We start from the raw sequence: 19,548 nt of genomic DNA, 5'->3' as shown, positions 1-19,548 counted from the left end.
AAAGCACATCTGGCTTGATCACGGGCTGACAGAACATGTTTTTATTCCCACCCCAGATCACACACAGCTTGGCTGGAAAGACGACAGCTGCTTGGGCACTGGTGTGTTTCAGCTTGAAGTACATCTAATCTTCACTGAGTTATTTGAGCCTCATGTGCCAAGTGCAGAAAGGCAAGCTGTTGTGGGGAGAGGATGGGGTTTCTTTGCCGCTTTAATATTAATGTGTAATCCTGGCCAACTAAGTAGCGCCTAGGAGACAACAGCAGTTCTCTAAATGCGTTGGACTTAAAATCCAAACACTTTTGTATAAATCCTCACACAGTTTGTTGCTTCTTCGGGAGCCACTACTGGAAATCAGTCTCWTTTTTTTTTTTTTTAACTGATCGGCTAATTCTTAAAGCTCCTTAGCGTCTTTTCATTTGGCTAGCTTCAATATTTTTTTACTCCTTTGCAGATTTTTCATTAATTAATAAGTCTTACACATACTGTGCATGAATGTGTACTGTGGGCTGGGGTTTTGTTCAACTTGATTGCCAAATCTGCAGACTTGAGTGAGTCCAGCGGATATTGATTATTGATTTGCAGGCTTTACTGGCAAAATAGTAGCTGACCTGAAGGATCTCTCTCTCTTTTTTTTTTAAGAAATTCTACTTTGATAGTATCCTTGTGTTTAGAAGATTTTTAGTAAATCATAGAGGGGGAAAAACATCTCTTCAGCCAACTGCAGTTCCCAGTACGTGTGTCACAGCTCCGTTCTACCACCTAATGCTGCCTTTTACTGCGTTTCCAGGAGTATTAGAGCCCCGTTGAMGCACGCGACGTTACAGAGGAGGCTCGGTCCCGCTCGCTGGGAGCTCAGCGGCACGGCCGGTCTCCCAGCAGTTACAGCGCTGTTATCAGAGGCTTGTGATGTGGCATCTTGCAGAACGTCTTAGTTAATTATTTTTGACGCAAGCCCAAAATCAGAGGGCAGAGCTTCAGAAATGAGATCAAGAACAGAAAAGTGAAGTGTCTTTGTTTTAAGGGAAGCTGAATCTCAGAAGACTATTCAGCAAGAAGGTTGGCTGAAGCAGAAGAGCTGAGGCAGCAGTGCGGCCTGGCAGCGCTGTCGCCGCCAAGCCTGGCTCTGCTGGGAGAGCTGTCCGTCAAGGCTACAGCGCAGGAAGCAATTTTCAGTGAAAAATCCCCCTTGTACCGTTTGCTGTACTGAAGACTTTTAACATGAACTCTTACTAGTACCTAAGCCTCCACCTCAAAATTAGCATTTCAAATGTAATTTAACATCTTCGTGATTCATGTCTTTAGTGATGTAAAGCCTTATCAGTCTGGTTTTCGTGCTATTGCTACTTCTCAGTAGTGGTGCTCCTATTCAGACCACTTTCTTGTTGAGGGATACAGTGACAAAAATCAGAAAGCACTACTTTAATCCTAGCCACAGGACTTTCATAGTAGCTCTTTTTGGAAGAAGATAGCTCTTGTGAATGTTCTGGATTTATTTTTGTTTAACTATAGCTGATTGGGATTTAGCACATAAATGAATTTCCTAGGTAGCTGAAAATAAAAAGCTTTCACTTGACTGAAAATGTAGCACACCAGTTGCTCCAACATATCAAGATGTTATTAAAGAGACACGTAGACTCAGAGAGGAATTTCAGAAGGATTATACTGAGTAAGTGCATGGCAGTTATTAAAATACAAGTTGGCATTTAAATCATATTAATCTRTAAACTGATATTCCTGAAGATATTATTTAAGTAATTACTGCATATTGGGTTGATAAATGTATGTGTGTATACATATACACACACACATATATGTATCTTGAGTGGAAGAGAGAAAAACGTCAAATAAACAGTTTTCATCCCCTCCCTTCAAGTGAATGGTAGAATTACTCTCATTCTGTCTGGGAGCAGGAGCATGTACAGTGATGAAGTACACGTCAATGGGATTAAGATAATACAGAGTATTAGCATGGCACCAGGCAGTGTTGCTGCACTTAGATGTCTGACAGTGTCTCCACTCTAAATCCTTTTTGGAAAGGTTTAGATCCCATTTACCGCACAGTAAGATTAAACTCATGATTGAATGAATTGCAGTCAGACATTATAAAGAGAGAAAATCATACTGCACTGATAATCATAGCTCATGCTAATAGGATCCATCACCTGTGCACATATTGTCTGACATTAACTCTTATTTTTTCAAATATATATATGTATATTCATTTATAAATCCTGATTTGCACGATTTTTTGACTAAAGGGTTTTTGCAGATTGAGTCAGAAAAAGCTGTTTAAAAATACAAATCTGTAAAGTTGCTGCTTTATATGTAGAAATTCTCATCCAAACCAGAATCTTCCTTTGTTTTCAGAAATACCACTTGTGTACTTGCTGCTTACCTATAGCAGTCTCATGCTCTGATTATGCTTTTTTCTATTATATAGGCAAATGTCTTCAAAAGTAGAAAAAAAAAMCCCACAAACTTTCATTCTTTTTATTATTTAAACATTTATTTTCTGTTGGTAGTATGTAAATAAAAAGTCTGAGTGCCATTTTTATGTATATAGTTTGAACAGCTTACATCTTTCCTTGAAAGTTATGTCTCAATTTTTATTTTGCAGATTACAGCAAAAGTATGAAAAAGGCATTGAAGCAATAAAGAAGGAAAGGAAAGAAATCAATCAGAAGTTTGAAAGGTTTGTTTTCATTCTTTTGTAATATGCCAGTGTTCAGCTTCCTCCATTTATGAAAAAAATCACAAGATTCACTAACAGAAAAATTGTGAAATGTACTGCTGATGGAAAACTTGCCTGCATGTTTTTGGGGAAAAATTTTGTGACTACATGTGTCGTGCTCAACTTGGGGTGCGGAGGGGAAGCTAAAATACCTTTATTCTGTTCTTAGACAGATGAGAGCTTCCAGGAATCCAGCTGAATTAAAGTTCAACACAGCTACAGTAATGAAAGAATTGGTACGTGAAGTGTTGTAATCTGCTTTTAAGACAGAAAATGAATTAAAATGGGGATTATTAGTGTCCTTATATTTAATAATTGTAACAAAGTTGTAACAAACATATTTATTTACTTTATTATTTTCTTTAAAAAGTATTATTTTCTTTAAAATCTCTAAAGCTGTCTTGGAGATTCTTGAAGATCTTTGCCTACTGTTATTTGATTTTTGGAGTACTGTATTTTACAGGTTTGGTTGAATGTGCAGCACATCTGCTCTATGTTACAAATGAGAGTTACAAGACATTAAGTTCCCTTGGATAGTAATATTGAATGCCTCTTTTAAGATTAGACCATTCTGTAATTTTACCTCCTGTTTTTAACTATCACCCTTATTCTCCTTCCCAAATGAATCCTCTCTCCAAATCCAGTCTTTCTGTTCCTCCCCATCAGGCCCAAAGCCTGTCCTTCRACTTTCATTCCTCGAACACTGTCAGTTGATTTTCTTGATCTACAGCGTTCCTGTTCCACTCTTCCTGGTTGTCAGAAAACACAAATCCCCTCTGATGGTAAAATTACCACTATATGTCCCTTTTGAGGCTCCTGAAAAGATCTGGCACTCTGTGCTGGCTGTCATTCATCTGCTGTGCTCAAATTTGGCAGAGTCCTCTCACAGAATTAGCAGCCTTTAAGAATTCATTTTTGGCCTGAATTAGTGTGGGTAATGTACATAGGATCTGTTCTGAGAGATCTCTAATTTCCTACAGACTTCAGACATTCTGGATGTGCTTAGCATCACAGACCTAAGAAGTGGGCACAGGCACAAATCTTGCTACGTCCTTATGGCTGCATGTCTTTATGACATTAGCAAAACTTCTGCTGAATTTTCATTGCACATAGCAAAGCAGTAGAATATTTTGGGCTGTGAAAGACAGGGCTCAGGAAGCTAATTTTCTACTTGGAAGCAGGTTTAAGACCTCTTTGGGTTATCTTAACCTACAGCCACCTCTTTGAGCAATCATACTCGTTTTTCCTACTGAGGAGGGAGAGGAGTTACGAGTTGCAGATGTTCTATTTCCAACGCATTGCAATTGCAACTTTGAGAGTGTCAGGAGCTTCCTTCGGCCAACGTTACTTCACCATTTGTTCATTCATTTAGTAAAGTCATGCTCAGCTCACTAATAGCATTGATTTTGTTGACACTTTTGTTGAAAATTCCTGAGAATAGCTATAGGTTGAAGTGAATAGTTTGCAAATGGAATGACCTCTCTATTTTTTAACAGTAATTGTGATGCCACATACTCTGCCCAAGAAAACCAGTAATTCTGTCAGTTTCTGTCTGACTTGGGAAAAATTCAAAGTTGTCCTAAATTCCAGGAAAAAAAAAATCAGGAAATGTTGTGACAGTAAGTTGAGATGGGTTTCCTGCTTAACTTCCATTCCTAATGCTTTACTGGGGCCAGCAGGTACTCCTCCAGTATTATCATTAATTAGAACAGTAAAATTCCTCTTCAAGACTATTATAAAATTTGTAATGTTTAGCAAGGTCCTTCCAGTTTTTTGAATACTTCAGTTTTATCTTTTATTTTTGCAGGACTTAAAACCAAAAAACATCCAGCAGCAGAAGTGAATAAGCACTGAACAGCTCAGGAAACATTGTGAGGTTCCAACAATGAAATAGCTCCCTTTTCCACCTGTTCTTACTTTTAAAACAGTAAAAAGAAAAGATAAAAGATTCACTGTAACAAAGTATCATCAATTTCAGCATTTCAGTTTGCCATGTCAATAGGTTTACATAAATCAATGTTTACAGTGAAAGATATTTTTAGGATGGAAAAAACAGACTTTACAAGCCAAGAGTGTTCTTTTGATTGCTTTTTTAGAAATAAATTTTGATTATAGCAACTTCTCTTTGTAATAAAAGGGAAAAGGATTAATTTATGGTCGCATAGGAAGTCCTACCAGTTCTAAATGCCCTACACAGTTTCTTTAAAATGTTTACATTTTTTAGGCCTCAACAAAAACCAAAGCTCCTCTTCCAGGTTTGGTAGCAAACAATCTATTATTCTCCAATGCTAAACCTTGGACATTGGTTTGATAATAAGCTTTTTCTACATTTTTTAGGAAATTATTCAGCTTGTCAGTAGGCACCATTGATACAGTGCAGCCGCCCCATCCAGCTCCAGTCAGACGTGACCCAACGGCTCCAAATTGCCTAAAATAAAAATAACAGAAAAAAATCATGAATGAGAGACCAAAAGGAGGTAATTTTTCATATATAGAATTTCAGTAAAAAGCTAGTGAACACAGGACTCAAAACACATCTATATCTTCTAAAGCCCACTTAGTTGTATGAGACATTTGCAGTTACCATTTTGGACAAAAAAATGCTGGCAGCTTAAACTCTGCAATGTAATCATTTCTGTCAGTTCCAAAAGTCATCCTCTTTTATAATGCCTCAACATCAGCTGTTTTAAGGATCACAGCACAGCTGAGATGAAAAAGGAAGAGGAAGAAAAGAATTGCTATCAACATTCATAAGACATCAGAAGTGAAAACAGAAATACATGACAAAAATAACAAAAGAGGATTCATAAACTAATTGCACAGGATGTAGGCATGCAAGTCAGTTTCTGATGTGGCAAGGACAAATAGCTCTATTCTTCCAGGACAGATCTAAAACATGCTGGAGACTAACAGGCTTCTGCAGGACTACTGAGATTGCTGGTCACAAAAAGAAGAATTCAGGAACTCTTAAGAAGTCATACAAAGAGTCATTGCACTCAGCCATCCAAGTGGGCAGAGTTCGGCATCTGTCTTTAAACTAGACAAACTGCATGAACTTAACAGATTTACAGCAGTAGAGGTAAAATAAGAATCCAGTCACAAAGGAGGAAAAAAGCCCTTAATGGGGAGGAATAAAGAGGAAGAACAATGACAAATAAATAACATCTAAAACACAAACCATTCCCAGCCTCAAGACACTGGGCCACTAGAAATGTCCTACAGCAAACCTCATGACATTACTCTGCAAAATTCAGATGCCATTCATTAGAATTTAGTTAAATTATTTTTCTTAATTTGCTCACCTGTGTCCCCTCTCTTCAGCTAAATTCAGAAAGAGTAGGACAATGCCGTGTAATAAATTTCTTTGGGGCATTCCTAACACAACAGGATGATTTAGAAAACTCTTTTGAAATCTTATTCTCATGAGAGATCTAATCTGATTTGCAAACAAATACTTTGGATATGTTTCCAATACCCAAGCTTTGAGAGATTTACCAGGCCCAGAATGGTTTAGGGAGAGTGGGCATCATATGAATAGTATATTGGAAAATGACAGCTCATTCTGAGTAGACTGTGGTTATTTTTCGTATGTGCATTTTATGTTAAATGAATGTGGTATACTGCTGGGTTAGTTGAGGTTTAGGTCATATTTCAAGCAAGTACTTACATATGTGTTTCATTCTAAACATACTTACATATCTTTTGGAATAGAAATATTTTCTTCAGTGTGCCTGTGTGGTGCCACCCGGCATACTGACTCGATTTTTTGTTCACTCTTTATTTCCTGTTGGTATTTTATTTTACTTATTATCATTATTATTATTCCTGTAAGCCACTCTAATTCTGTGTTGTGATTTTTTTTTTAATTTCTGGTCCATGGAGCAACCTCCTAAAATGACCAGGATCCAATCCAGACTCAACTGCAATCAACAGGGAAATTCCTACTAACTTCGTAAGGTCCAATTCACTCCTCAGTCTGCTAAATGGACTGGCTGTACTCATTTGGTCTGTTACTTCAGTCAGAACTTCGCATTTCAGATAGTGTCTGGCTTTTATTTTGGTGGGTAACAGAAATCGCTGTAGAACTGATCTGAGCCTTTTATTGATTTCATAATTCTCTGTGGTCATGATGATGCCTCATTTTTACTGAGTCATTTTAAAATACTTAGTTGAAAAAAGCATAATATAGGCAGAAAATATGCCTATTTCAGAGCTGAAGTCACTGTGTTTCAAAATACTGTCGCTAACAGTTTCAAATGTGGGTTACTACTAGCCACTTACGGCCGAGTGCTGAGGAACTCGGCACTGTGGTGAGCAGTGCTGCAGCACGGGAAGCTAGGTACCTGCTATTAGAATAATTCAGAAATGAGGATCTAATTCTGCGTATGTTGGAAATGTGGCGGATGGCAGTTACCTAGGCCAAACATGAGCAAGTTAACATTGGAACAGATCTGAAACTTTTTAATCTACTCTTAATCATCTCAGTTCAGTCCCAAGCTATACCCCTCTGTTGAAGTGGGCTTCACGGCCGGACGTCCTTTCATGTGCACTGCTGGCATCAAATCATGCCCTCACAGAGAAAAGAGGAGTAAAAGCAGACACTGGCTCTTTGGACAACGATCTCGTGGCCAGAGCATTCACCCACGCAGTGGGAGTCATGGGTTTAACCTGCGCGCCACCTGGGCTACGGTACGGCCGTGAGTACGGGTAACGGGGTGAGAAGGGCACACAGGAAAGATGACGTATTTCTGCAATCCGGTGGTTGAGGCGCTCAGCTCTGCTTGCTGGATTCTGGTCTTTGCTCCTCTAAGTAAAGTTTTTATGTAGCTTGTTTGAGTATTCACTGGATAAAAAGAACTATCTTATGAATGCCTGCGTGTGTGTGTGTGTGCGCACAAGCATCTGTGTGAGTAAATGAGACTGAAAATATCAATACTATAACAAAAATGATGAATAAAAATGKAAGCAATACAGTTTGGTATATGGAAGCAATTGTGAGACACAGCAGTATCTTATTTTCAAAGCAGTTGTGCTGTGAGAGATGGGAAAATAATCACAGCAGTATTGTTGTTCTAATTACTCAAAATCATGAACGAGCTATTCAGAAAGCATGGGGTAAACACAATGAGTTAAATACATAATAAAACATACATATATTCACATTTAAGCATATTCTGTTCTGTAGCTTAGCATTCATTTGAATAACATCTTTAGCATTTTTCAACTCGGAAGAGCTGCGACTTGTTTTTGTTTTGTGTTTTTTGTTTTTTTAAGAAAAGTTTGGATTTTCATATTGTCCTCTACCTCCAGACTTATCCTTTTGAAAACCAGAGAGGATTTGGTGCCCTTCAAGTGTAAGGGGCATGGCTGGTAACGCAAGAATTACTACTATTTATATCACCACAAGATGGAAAAAAAGAGGACAAAAGAAGTTTATTTGCAATACTTTAAGGATTCTGAGAGATTTTTCCAAAGTACCTAAGCTCAGTTCCAACTTTTTGTTCTTCAATTGTTTAGTACCTTCTGTGATACTTGCTTTAAAAAGGCTAATGGAGAAAACAGGTATTAACAGCATGAGATAGGTTAGAGAAAGTGAGAAAGTACAAGTCTTCCATCCTTAAAAGAAAGAAAGAAAAAAAAAAAAAGAAAAAAGCACTGACCAACTAGTGGTTATACTTTTCAGCACTACAAACCACAGCAAGTATGGATCCCTTTCTTTCTTGGCAGACATTGTACAGTAAAACATAAAGATCTAGGCAAAACAGAAAACATCTGGATATGCAGATTATTCTTTGCAGTTTAAACCTTGTAAGGAGAGAGCAGGAGCAGACTCAGGCAATTCTGTGGAATGTATTTTTGGAATGGCTTTTTAAAGTTGCAGGGCAGCTGTATATCATTGTAAGCAAAGAATGTAATTTATGTAGTTCCTGGCCCATTTCTATAATCACATCAGCCAAGTTTTCCTAGAGTGACTAGTGATTTTACGTGCCTTAATTTTTTAATCCCCATTTTGAGCAAAGTTAGGAGTTTTTTCCCAACAGTTTTCAAAAATTAGATGYTGGCTTAAGCTGGATTCATCCACAGTCACTATTCACTATCATAAATCTAATTACAGAATCACACAAAAATCATTAGAGTATCAAACTTTAGAAAAGAAARAAGATGTATTTCCTAGAAAATATTCCTGATGAATCAGCACTGTAAAGAATAATGAACTAGTAATTTATTTGTTCAATCCAATGAATGTAATAAAGAACAATTAAAATCATTAAACAGTAACAATTAAAAATCATTTCACACTGACTACACTCTACTGTGGTGCTTAGCTATGCTCACCATGCTAGCCAYGGACTCTTCTGTTGGTAATTTAGAAAGAAATCTGATGTAACATGGGCACACATCACTTTTTTCCTTCGCTATTTATATTTTGGTCCCTGGAACTGAAATGCTCCGATTAATTTTAATTTAATTTAGTAAAATCCTAACTGTGTACTCCCTTCCTTTGGGTTCTGTGGCTGTCTGTGCTACCGCCTGCTAGCTGGTGTCACGATACCCAAGTCAGCTTGGAGAGCAGCAGCTGCCTAGTCATGGCAACACAGAACTCAGCATAAATAAGAAACACAGAACGTCACCCCATGCTGAGTTTCGCGCTGCAAGAGACCGCTGCCAGGGTCCACRCTAGTTTATTTAAATGTAGCACAGGTAGCTGCATGCTGTAGTGCAGAGCTGTCATTTTATACCGATCTGTTTTCTCCTGCTTGAGACAGGGTAGTTTTCTCCCAGCATTTTTTGAGAACAGCCCCTATTGGTATGATTTAGCTGGATACCCTAAGTGAAGACACTTGAAATCGCTACTAATTTTTGCAAAGTTCGGCCATCAGATAGAATCTATTGCCTATGAATTACTGGGTAGTAACTGTGACTAAAAATAATGCAGAAGTTAATTCTTAAGGCTTTTCCTCTGTAAATGGCATCATAGAATAGGCTGCTGATACCTTGCGCTGATCAAGACTTTGCAGTCCAAGATCCTTCATAACTCACTGCAGACGGGTTTTGTCTTCAGCCAGTCTGGAGACTGTTCTCCCTTCTCACATGCACGAACAATTCCCCCCTGAGTAGCTGGGACAACCACGCTGGAATCACCTCATCGTCTGAGTTACTATAACAGCTTATTCCATTATGTGATACAATAAACTGAACTTGGCCTGCGCGYTGCATAGAGAATTTGTTCCCAAGAGAGGGAACAAAAATTGTACTGTTAAATTGCTATCAGATTGTCCAATGGCTATCAGGCCTTCTCTGAGCTTTATCTCAAAACAGCATGTGTGTCCCATATGCAAAATAATCTGTCCAAAAGTCTTCAAATCAGTTAAGTTTGTAGTTCTCTGGCTCAGGGGCCATTTCATCCTGTCTGCAAAAGAAATCACACTAACCTAATGTACTATATAATCAACTATATGTTATTCTATATCGATTTACAAACCTGGTAAGTCATAATTACATCTTACAAAATGAGCATGACCAAGAATGCATGTGGCAGGCTGCCTATTTGTAAAATTCATATTTTCATTATAAGCCAGGCTGGTTTCTTAATCCCGCCCTCCTCCTCCCCCCCMMAAAAAAATGTTGCCAGTGAAGAAAACGTTGTAATCTTAATTTTTAGAAGGTAAGACCTTCATTTTTTTTTTAGCTTCAACCCCAAAGAGAACTTCTGTTTTTTTCAAGACTGTGAAAGATTTAAAGAAAGGATGTGACACTTTGCAAGCAGTTATRCAGTTACGGCATCCTATGCATCCCTTCTGGTAGGGCAGTAACATTTGGCCTTTTAACTCTCGAGCTCAGCGCAGAGTTTCCCAAACTGAGCAAGGTCCTCTCCAAGGAGAAGCAAGAGCTGTAACAGGGAGCAGGAAGGTGGCATCACCACGAGCCACTAAGACCTGAATGAGAGAAGCAGATAGGAGGGGGTAGCTGGGGCAGAGGCAGGGATGACGGAGTACTGGGAAGACCTGGGTGGGCAACTGCGTATTCCCCCAAGCCACTGTTAAAACGATCACAACCATGGAATTCTTTCTAGAGGCACTGCATTTAGACCAAAGTTAGCATTAATGTTTCTGTCCCGTGATTCAGTGCACCAGGCACGTGGAAATCAGGAGGGACTGAAGTGCGCACACTCTTCGTGCCAGTGCTGTGGTATGGCTGAAATATTAAATAGAATGCAGGTACTAAGTAGTTAATTTTTACTTTCTGTATTAACACGATTACACCAGATTTCATCTTCTACTGTAGGAAAGTTTTTTTTAAAAAAAAAAACCAGCCTGCTACACACAACAACATGTGATTTCCAGCTCATTTCATGCCATTTCTCAAACTCCATTTACTTAGGCTACAGGATATGAAACTGGGAGGGAAAGGAGGGAGAAAAGAAGAGACAAAAYGACACTCAGGGAATATATTTGGGAGCTGAGTGGGGCTTGTTTTATTGGGACYAAACCGAGTGAGGGAACCCAGCTGGAAAAATGAAGCTGGGGCAGGAACGAGAACTGAATAATGTGGAGAAAGCTCAGACACACAATGCAGCGAGCAGGAGCAAAGGGTGTTAGCTATTATAAAACACATTCATTTAACTGATCAGCCGCTCTCCAACGTATCTGATGCCCTAGACGCAATATTCTCCTAGAGTTAAAAAAAGAAAGCTCTAATATTTCACAATATACTGTTAGGATTTCAAGGCAGCTAAGAATCTGGAACAGCTTGCTCATGCCCTAGGATTTCCACGGTGGCAGTACTGAAATGGTTAAGAAGTATGCAGAAAGTTACAGTTCCAACAGAACAACTAAGATGAGGTTTTAAGAAAACCAATTATGATTCCTTTTTCAACTTAGAAAAAGAATAGCCAACACAATCTAGTGTAACACTTGCGATGATGAGTCAGTCCAAAAGCCAAGTCTGTAATAAAGCCATAAACTGGAGCTTTCATCTGAAAGTATTACACAGATGTCAGTAGAGAAAAAATTGACGATGTAACGTCCCCGTAGATTAATTTTGTAATAGGAGACAATAATACTTTCATTTAAAAAGTGCAATAGCCAACAACGTCATATTTTCTCATCAATTCAAGCAATATTCTCAACAGGCGATCACTCTTCGTTGTGGTCAAGACTTACAGGCAGATGTCTACCAGCCGATCCAGTTCAGGACAGCTGCATTCATACATTTCCTTGCAGCTGATATAGCTCTGGTTCATTAATTCTCCCAGCAGCTGGATTGCATTGGCAGGTGCTTCACTGCATATCTTCTTAAATTCCAGCACTCTGGCAGCTTCACTATACACATGCTTAGCACGCTGGTATAACTTAAAGGTAGAAACTAAACAAAATGAAAATATTAAATACTACAAATTAGTGACATTAATATCTACTAAAAAAGGAACACATAAAAACATAGCAGAATTACATTTGTTTCAATAATTCATAGTTTATGTTAGAACTCTGTAGGCTGAAAGTCTTCCGCAAAAATGCATTTATTCTTTAAAGCCCTAATATAATAGTATTTAGAGTTCATCAGACTAAAATGTTAGCATTTTATCATTTTCATTTTATACATACCAGAGAGAACATTAAAAAAAAAATCCTGGAAAGATTAAAACCTTTCTTCATGTAAGTGCAGTTGTGATCACATTTACAATGGTGTGATTATCTGAATCTATTAGTTTTTAATAAAAAATGGAAACATCTTTCAGATATGTTTGCAACATTCACATTTTAAAAAAAAACTTTGAATTTTATCTAGACATATACAAAACTTCACCCCTATAAATGCACTGTAGAAGCAACTCCTGTTACACCATCTAAGAGATGACGTAGCTCAGTTTAGCCATTCTGATAGCGTGCGCATGATTATAACACACAGATGTTGTATAAGGAACACGCAGCCTACCCACCCAGGCGCGCACGCGCGCACAAGCGCACGCACCCACACCCCCACCCACCCCTGGGCTGTGCATTTATTTCCCCAGCCCAGCTCTGCACGTGAGCCCCAACACTGGTCCCTCGCTGCCTGCTACCGGACCAACCCATTTCCACCTTTTTATTTGTAAAGGCAAGTTACAAGTTGAAGAATTAGCAGCAGACGTGCAGTAACATGTATTAGCACATTAATGTAATACATTCAGGATTTCAAAATAGTAGCAAAACTTAATCATGCCACCACCAGACAGGTGTGCAGCACCCTACAGGCCCTCACCTGCACCTCCTCTCCCACAGGCGGTTCTGGGTGAATGCACCAGGCTTGATTTGCATGTCACTATGTAACAGTTCCCCCCTTTCCTATTAAAAAGCTGCAGTTCCTTGAAAGTGACATTAATAAAAATGCTACTACTGAAGTGTCCTGGTGCCCAGGCTAGGAAGCCCTCTCAAATACACCACAATACAGGCTCACCCTGACTGTAAATAACACTGGAGAACAGGCATACTGAGGAGGCAGGTGCTCCTGGTTTGGTTTTTGACGGGTGCTGCGTGCAGGAGGGTCACTGCTGCCTCTGAGGACGTGACGAGATGACCAGCCCAGCCAGGTACCGCTTAGCTTTGGCTTACTAAGACCAAGACCTAGGGTAGTATCTTGAGCTAAGACTTTTCTGCGATGGCCRGTGACCTAAGCGGTTGCCGAGGGACGGGTGGGAGGGCGTGCGGGCCTGCGCGTGCCTCAGGGCAGGAGGCTCCCCTGAGCCTGGGTGGGAACCCGAGAGCAGGGCACAACGAGGAAGGGGATGGCTGTGCCTGAAAGCTCCTCCAGCTGCTCCTACTTACGGGAGGATTAGGTTCACAACTAATAGCCAAGAACTGTTCTGTCTTGCCAAGGTTCATACTATAGTTCAGTGTTTTTTCTCTATTTGTGTATTTTCTCTATTTTGTTGGTTTTAATGCTATAGGCTTGTAGCTGTTATTGAGGAAATATTACTCACCACGTACATGTATAACATAATTTAATTTTGCAGATTTTTGATCAGACTGGCTTGTTTGAGTAAAAGTTAGATAAATTAACCTTATCCTGTATTTGCAGCACCTACTGTAGTATGTTTCCTAATTTCCTCTCTACTGTAGCACACTGGTGCTTGGTAGAGCACTTCTGAGCATCCTTCCATTCCCTTCTATGCATGATTTCTCCTTTGGGCCACACAGTCTTTTCTCATTTCAGTTTCTGGTCTCTCTCGCTTTTTAAAATGGCTGATGAAATATTTAAATAGAGGTAAAAAGTCAAGAGAAGACAGACAAGCTATGTATTTAAAACAGAATTTGCGACCTAACCCCAACATGCAGATTCCTGCCTGGCTGTTCTATGTAGGCAGCCAAGGTCTGGAACCACTTCGGATGGCTTCAGTAATCTGCAATTGCAATTATATGTAGAAATCTTCCCTGAAAGACTGGCAATAAAATTGTGTCCAGTTTTAAGTCTCTCATGAATACTCCAGAATGCACCCCTTACTGCCTAAAACTTCAGTATCTGTCTAATCTTGTTACATTTCTCCAAAACAGTAAGTGTAAATCAGGACTGCAAATGCAGAAAACATAGTGCTGAGGGAGACATCAATACATATGCTAAAATCATAGAGAAATATTGAACATAGCAACTTTCTACTTCTGGTGGTATTTATTATGTAATTCAATACAGCCCCTACTGAGAAACAGTGTTGTTGTCTTCTGAACAGGCCTTCTGAATGCATTTCAAATGAGAAGTGAAATGAAGTAATTGGGTGTCCCACGGAAACAAGAATTTCTTGAGAGTATCGCTGACTAACACGAGAAGGGCATATTCTGTTTTCCCGTTTAGAGGTGTTTTTACCCCACTGTATTTCATGGCTACTGGAGCTGTTTGTGCTGTGTATTGCAGAGCGATGCCTTGGTATTTACAAATGTTGGAGAAAGGCTGTTTGGCATTTTTATAAGATGGTTTCTCTTTAAATATTCCTTTCTTTTAAGCCATTGTTTTAGAGCAAGGAGACTTCTCAATGTGCATTTGTTTAGGGAATATCTGAAGTTGCGTGAGAGATTGCCATAGCTCACACTCTCTTGTAAATCACCATTGAACAGTAGTAACCCAAAGAATGAACTGAAAACATGTCTGTTTTCAATTTTAAGGCACAAGACTTGCCAAAGGCTGTGATTGATTCGGAGACCACCCTTTGGTAGAGCAATGCTCTACTGGCCAGATTACCTTAAAACTCCCCGGGGTTGTGTTCTGCTCGTCATGTTATGAACTGGCAACCAGAATGGGTGCTCCAGCAGCTGGCTGCCAGCCAAACACTGAGCCGTGTCCTTGACAGCATTCGCTCTGAGGAGAGTGTGGCTTGATGGAGGGGAGCATTTGCGACCTTGACTGTATGTAAAAGCAGCCCTTTCGAGCAGTTTGCAAATGAGAGGAAGTGGCTGTACGTTGTTTTCAGACTCTGTTGTGGACATTTACTGAATTTATATTGGTTAGTTTAATATCGTTACAGTAGCTATTGGATGGTTTGTGGCAGCATTTTATTTCAGAAAGCTTTGTTTGTGTTTAGAAGGGTTTTTTTAAGTTTGCCTTTTCTCTCCAGTAATATTCTGTTCAAGTAAAATTATCTTCAGGACATCAAACATGTATATTCTTTAATTCCTACTTTAAAGCAATGTACCAATACACATATTTTCAACTATCAATACCAAATGCCTCTGGTAATAGAGAAATCCTCTTCTACATGTTGCATGTGTAGTGCAATTAACCATACAATAACAAATAGCAGAGCATACATGATATTTCCAAAAAATTATATCTACGTTTTAATCTTCTTGCTAAGTCACCAGCCCGTGTATCACTCTGCATAAATAAGATCTGAATTAATGGACTATGGCAAAGAGCTATGGAGCCAGTGATTTCAGAGTGCACAAACTGATCAAAATCTGTGTGCTTCATGGGAAAGCAGCCACATTTTTTTGCAAATAAAAAAAGAATGATTTCCTAAGCCACATTCTGCCATGGTTAAAAGAAACAAAAACTTAAGCGTGTACAAGTGATTAGTTTATATCTGGACTAGAGCTGGAGGGCTCTGCAAGGAAAAAAAAAAAAAAAAAAACATGGAAGCCCTCAGAGGTAAACCCTTGGGGGCTGCGCGGGAACAGGTTACACGGGCTTCCTCTTTGTGCTCAGAGGAGAGCAGAAGAGCACGGCTTGGGGAACTAAAGCCAGATTCTTAAAAGCATTTAGAAGCTAATGGAAGTTATGTACTTCACCTGACTGAAAATTTCCATACATTTCCCTCCGCCAGGAAGCCATAAAGGCCTGGATTCTCCCACTGGAGTTTAGCTCCCAGCCAGGGGTACAACTGCCCTCAGCCCACCTCCCGCCAGTGCAAAGGCAGGTTAGGGGCCTGCTCGCCCCACCGGGGCCCTGAGCCGCCCCCCGGCAGCCCTCTCTCTGGTGACTAGGGAAGAACCAGGATCACCACGTTTCTGAAAGTCCGGTGTAGTGACACCAGCTCTGACTACTACTGCTCTGACATAAAAAACCACCTGTCTGGGGCTGGTCTAAAGTCATGCTCCTTCCATCAAGGGATCTGGGGAAGATCCAGTGCAGGTGCTCTGCTTAATATGACTTAGCACCATTCAGACTGAAGGAGATTCAAATCAGCTAAGAATGTAATCTCTGACCAGAATCTTGCTGTCCAAAACATTTTTTGAGTATCGCTCAATATTTCTTCTTGGCCACTTTGTGAAGCTCTGCCATGTAGAATTGAACTGTTTGATTTTAGTATAATAAGAGTTTTGGGGTCTTTTTTTCCCCTTTCTGAAGAAACAATATGGGATTTGTGATTTGTACTCTATCGGCTGCACCTACAAAAAGTTTCTTGAAATGAAGTGAAGCTGAGCTATACATTTCATGGAATGAAACAAATGCAAATCACAAGAAATTAAAACAAATATGAAAAGTTGAAAGGAGATCAAAGAAAACTTTAAGGAATAAAATAGCTTTAAGGAATAAAGTTTTCTTTAGGGAAATTAAGGAATCCTATACTTTTATCTGCTCTGTCATTTTGTCACTAAGTTCTTAAAATATTTTACCTTCATTCAGACTGTTTTTGCAGGAGCTAATCCTTCTTCTAGGTTATAGTCTCACTAAATGCATTTCTGAAGTTCAAAGAAGACAGAGTGCATCTTGTACATGGAATTCATCCACTGCTAACTGCTTCCTATTGCCGGTCCGTACCTATTTTTCAGAGAAGGTCAGTGATTCTTGCTGACACTTCATGGATTCCCTGCATCCTAACTTTGCTTCCCTGCAGAGAATTTCAGAAACATCACCCCTGAACAACTAGATTGAATTCACTTAAATTCACCAAATGATCTTGAAATAAATAGTGAAATTGTCCAATGCACTAACAGTTCATACAGCAGCAAGAACCTTTCAGTTTGTTAAGATGCTACCAGACTAACATCAATGCAGTTTTTTTAAAATCCATATAAAATCTCTTAAAAGCAAACAAAAATCCTGGGCTATTAGTCTCAAACAAATGTGGGTTGGTCAAATATACCGGAGGACTTTACTGTGTGTTTTCTACTCTGTTGCCATATTTTAAATTTTAAGTTTATGAAAATTGTGTAATGAAAGCATCCACACCACTTAGAGATTTTTTTTCTTTTTTATAATTAAACCTTGTGGCTTCTCAGCAACTCTGATTATTTGTTCTTGCTTCAGCAGATTCCTTTCTTTAGGGCTTCCTGTACAATTTTATCTGACCTTTAGCTAAAGACCAGCCACTTCAGGCTATATGTATTTTTTTTTTCTGGTTGCTTTGCAGCTTCTTAAGATATATTTCACTGTAGATTAATGAGCTACACATGGCTGATGGGACTGTTAGAAATTTACAATGGGGAAAACTCACCAACTCAAAACCGTGGAGGGGACAGTTCCTACCATTACTCATGTCGAACAGTACCTTTCTCTGTTAGGTATCCTGCTGATTGAACATGAAGAGGGTGAAGGTTTCTGACTCATAATGTGTACGAGAAAATGCTGCCAGATGGCTTTAATTTGAGCCAGACTGTGAACCCCCTACCCTGAGTGAGGAACATTTACTCTACTGGGACTGCTCAAGTAGCTGTTTGCAATCTGGCTGTCCAAAAGTAAGCTAGGGGACAAGTCATTGCTGGATTTGGTGACCCATTTAGCAGACACCTGCTCTGAGACTGTGATAACTACTGGTTTAAAGTAGTAAGTCTTTCTCCAGAGAAATGCTAGCTGTAACACGACTTTTGCAATTCAGTGCCCATGCCTGAACTGTGGCATGCCCCAAAGGCCTGCCTCCCCCGCGTGCCCGTTGCGGGCCTTGGCCCACGCAGCTGGGCTTCCTCCTCGCATCTGCAGGGGATGCCCACGCTGCTCCATGACGCAGAGCATGCTGTGCCTGGGGCAGTACCCGGGCCGCCAGGCTGGGAAGTGCTCTCGGGGGCACTGGTTTAGAGGTAATGTTCCTCTTCATAAGACAAGGGGACTCTTCTATTGCACGTGGCAGAACCTCACATATCCCTGGATAGCCCGAGTTGGTGATGGTAGTGCATCGAGAAATCCACTTTTCCATACACCTTTCTGTGCAAAGAAAGTTAAAATTGTTCTTGCACCAAGATCACCATAAACTAGTTGGCAACAGGAATGAAAGGCTATTCAAACACCACACATTGAAGCTACAGCTGAGTTGGAGCATTATCCTTCCAGGGGACAAATGGGAGGGCAGTTAAACAGCCAAACCCACACCGAAAATGGATGCTTTTTCCTCCCATAGTAATTCCATTCCCATGTTTAAATGTCAAAATTAGATTACAATTTTATATGGGAAAAGGAAAAATTGGTTTAAAGAATACCTCATTTAGGAAGAAAAAAACATTTTATGGTTAAGGGAATACACTGTTTAAGAGAAGAATATCCTTTTGTGGTGAGTCTTATAAATACTTAATGTCCCACAACCACCGCACACTAAATGTTCTGTGAAGCACTCAAGTCCAAGCCAAAATTATAGCATAGTGCACCTTAGAAAGTAATAAATATTATTTGTTCTAGAGATGCTCACAAGCCACAAGTGCAATCCATGTGTAAACATTTGCAAGGAGGATTTAAACTCAGGATTTTGAGTTGGCCAAGGAACAACTACCAGAAGGCTCGCGAGGCTTTATGCACCATCTGTACTTCTCCAAACCTGGGGAGCAAGTGGGCTGTGTAGTGAAGATGCTGCAGAAATCCTTTATTACCTGCCTCCTGTCTATACCATTTGTCTTTGAGCTCTGGCATTCTGATTTTGTCAGTCTTACGTAAGCATATAAACTTTATACAGTATACATACTTGTTGCTGGAACAGTAGAGGGGAAGGTGGACTTAAGGCTAAAATAATATATCTAAAGCATTTTCAGGTCCTTAAACATAAGACACAATATAAGTACAAAACATTATTTGTAACTGTCACCGGACTTTGAATAATGCAAAAAATGAAAAATGCTGACAATTTATATTCAGCTACAGAACTGAGAACCAATAAATGATTTAACTAATATATGAAATAGTTAACTAATATTAATAGTCAATATTTAACTAGTAGTTATAACATTAATTAATACTTCATTTCTCATGCAAGTATTTTACACTTCATAGTATTTTATCAGAAATGATGATAAAATGTTTACGGGGAAGATATCTTATATTGCATGTAAAATAAAGTTCAGTAACATTCTGAAATTCTCTACAGAGATTACTTATCAGTACATTTTCTCTTGCATGAAGAAGCCAGGTTTTGTCATTAAAAT

At 39.4% G+C, this 19,548-nt stretch overlaps 1 protein-coding gene across 1 annotated transcript in view; it reads right to left on the bottom strand.

The window, feature by feature from the left end:
* Positions 1-4,515: 4,515 nt before the first annotated feature.
* Positions 4,516-19,548, bottom strand: part of GALK2 (galactokinase 2) — a 50,314-nt gene continuing 35,281 nt past the window's right edge. Inside the window, exons 9-10 of the mRNA XM_085303432.1 lie at positions 11,899-12,100; positions 4,516-5,162 (exon numbers count right to left, since the gene is read on the bottom strand). Of these exons, the coding sequence (XP_085159558.1) occupies positions 4,955-5,162; positions 11,899-12,100 (410 nt within the window). The 3' untranslated portion in view covers positions 4,516-4,954. The remainder of the gene's footprint in view (positions 5,163-11,898; positions 12,101-19,548) is intronic.

This window comes from Rhea americana, unplaced genomic scaffold (assembly GCF_003343005.1).
Source record: "Rhea americana isolate MKP2758 unplaced genomic scaffold, rheAme1 scaffold_2, whole genome shotgun sequence".
Taxonomy (NCBI): Eukaryota; Metazoa; Chordata; class Aves; order Rheiformes; family Rheidae; genus Rhea; species Rhea americana.
The sequence above is the reverse complement of the archived record's forward strand: the minus strand, read 5'-3'. Positions and strand labels throughout refer to the sequence as shown.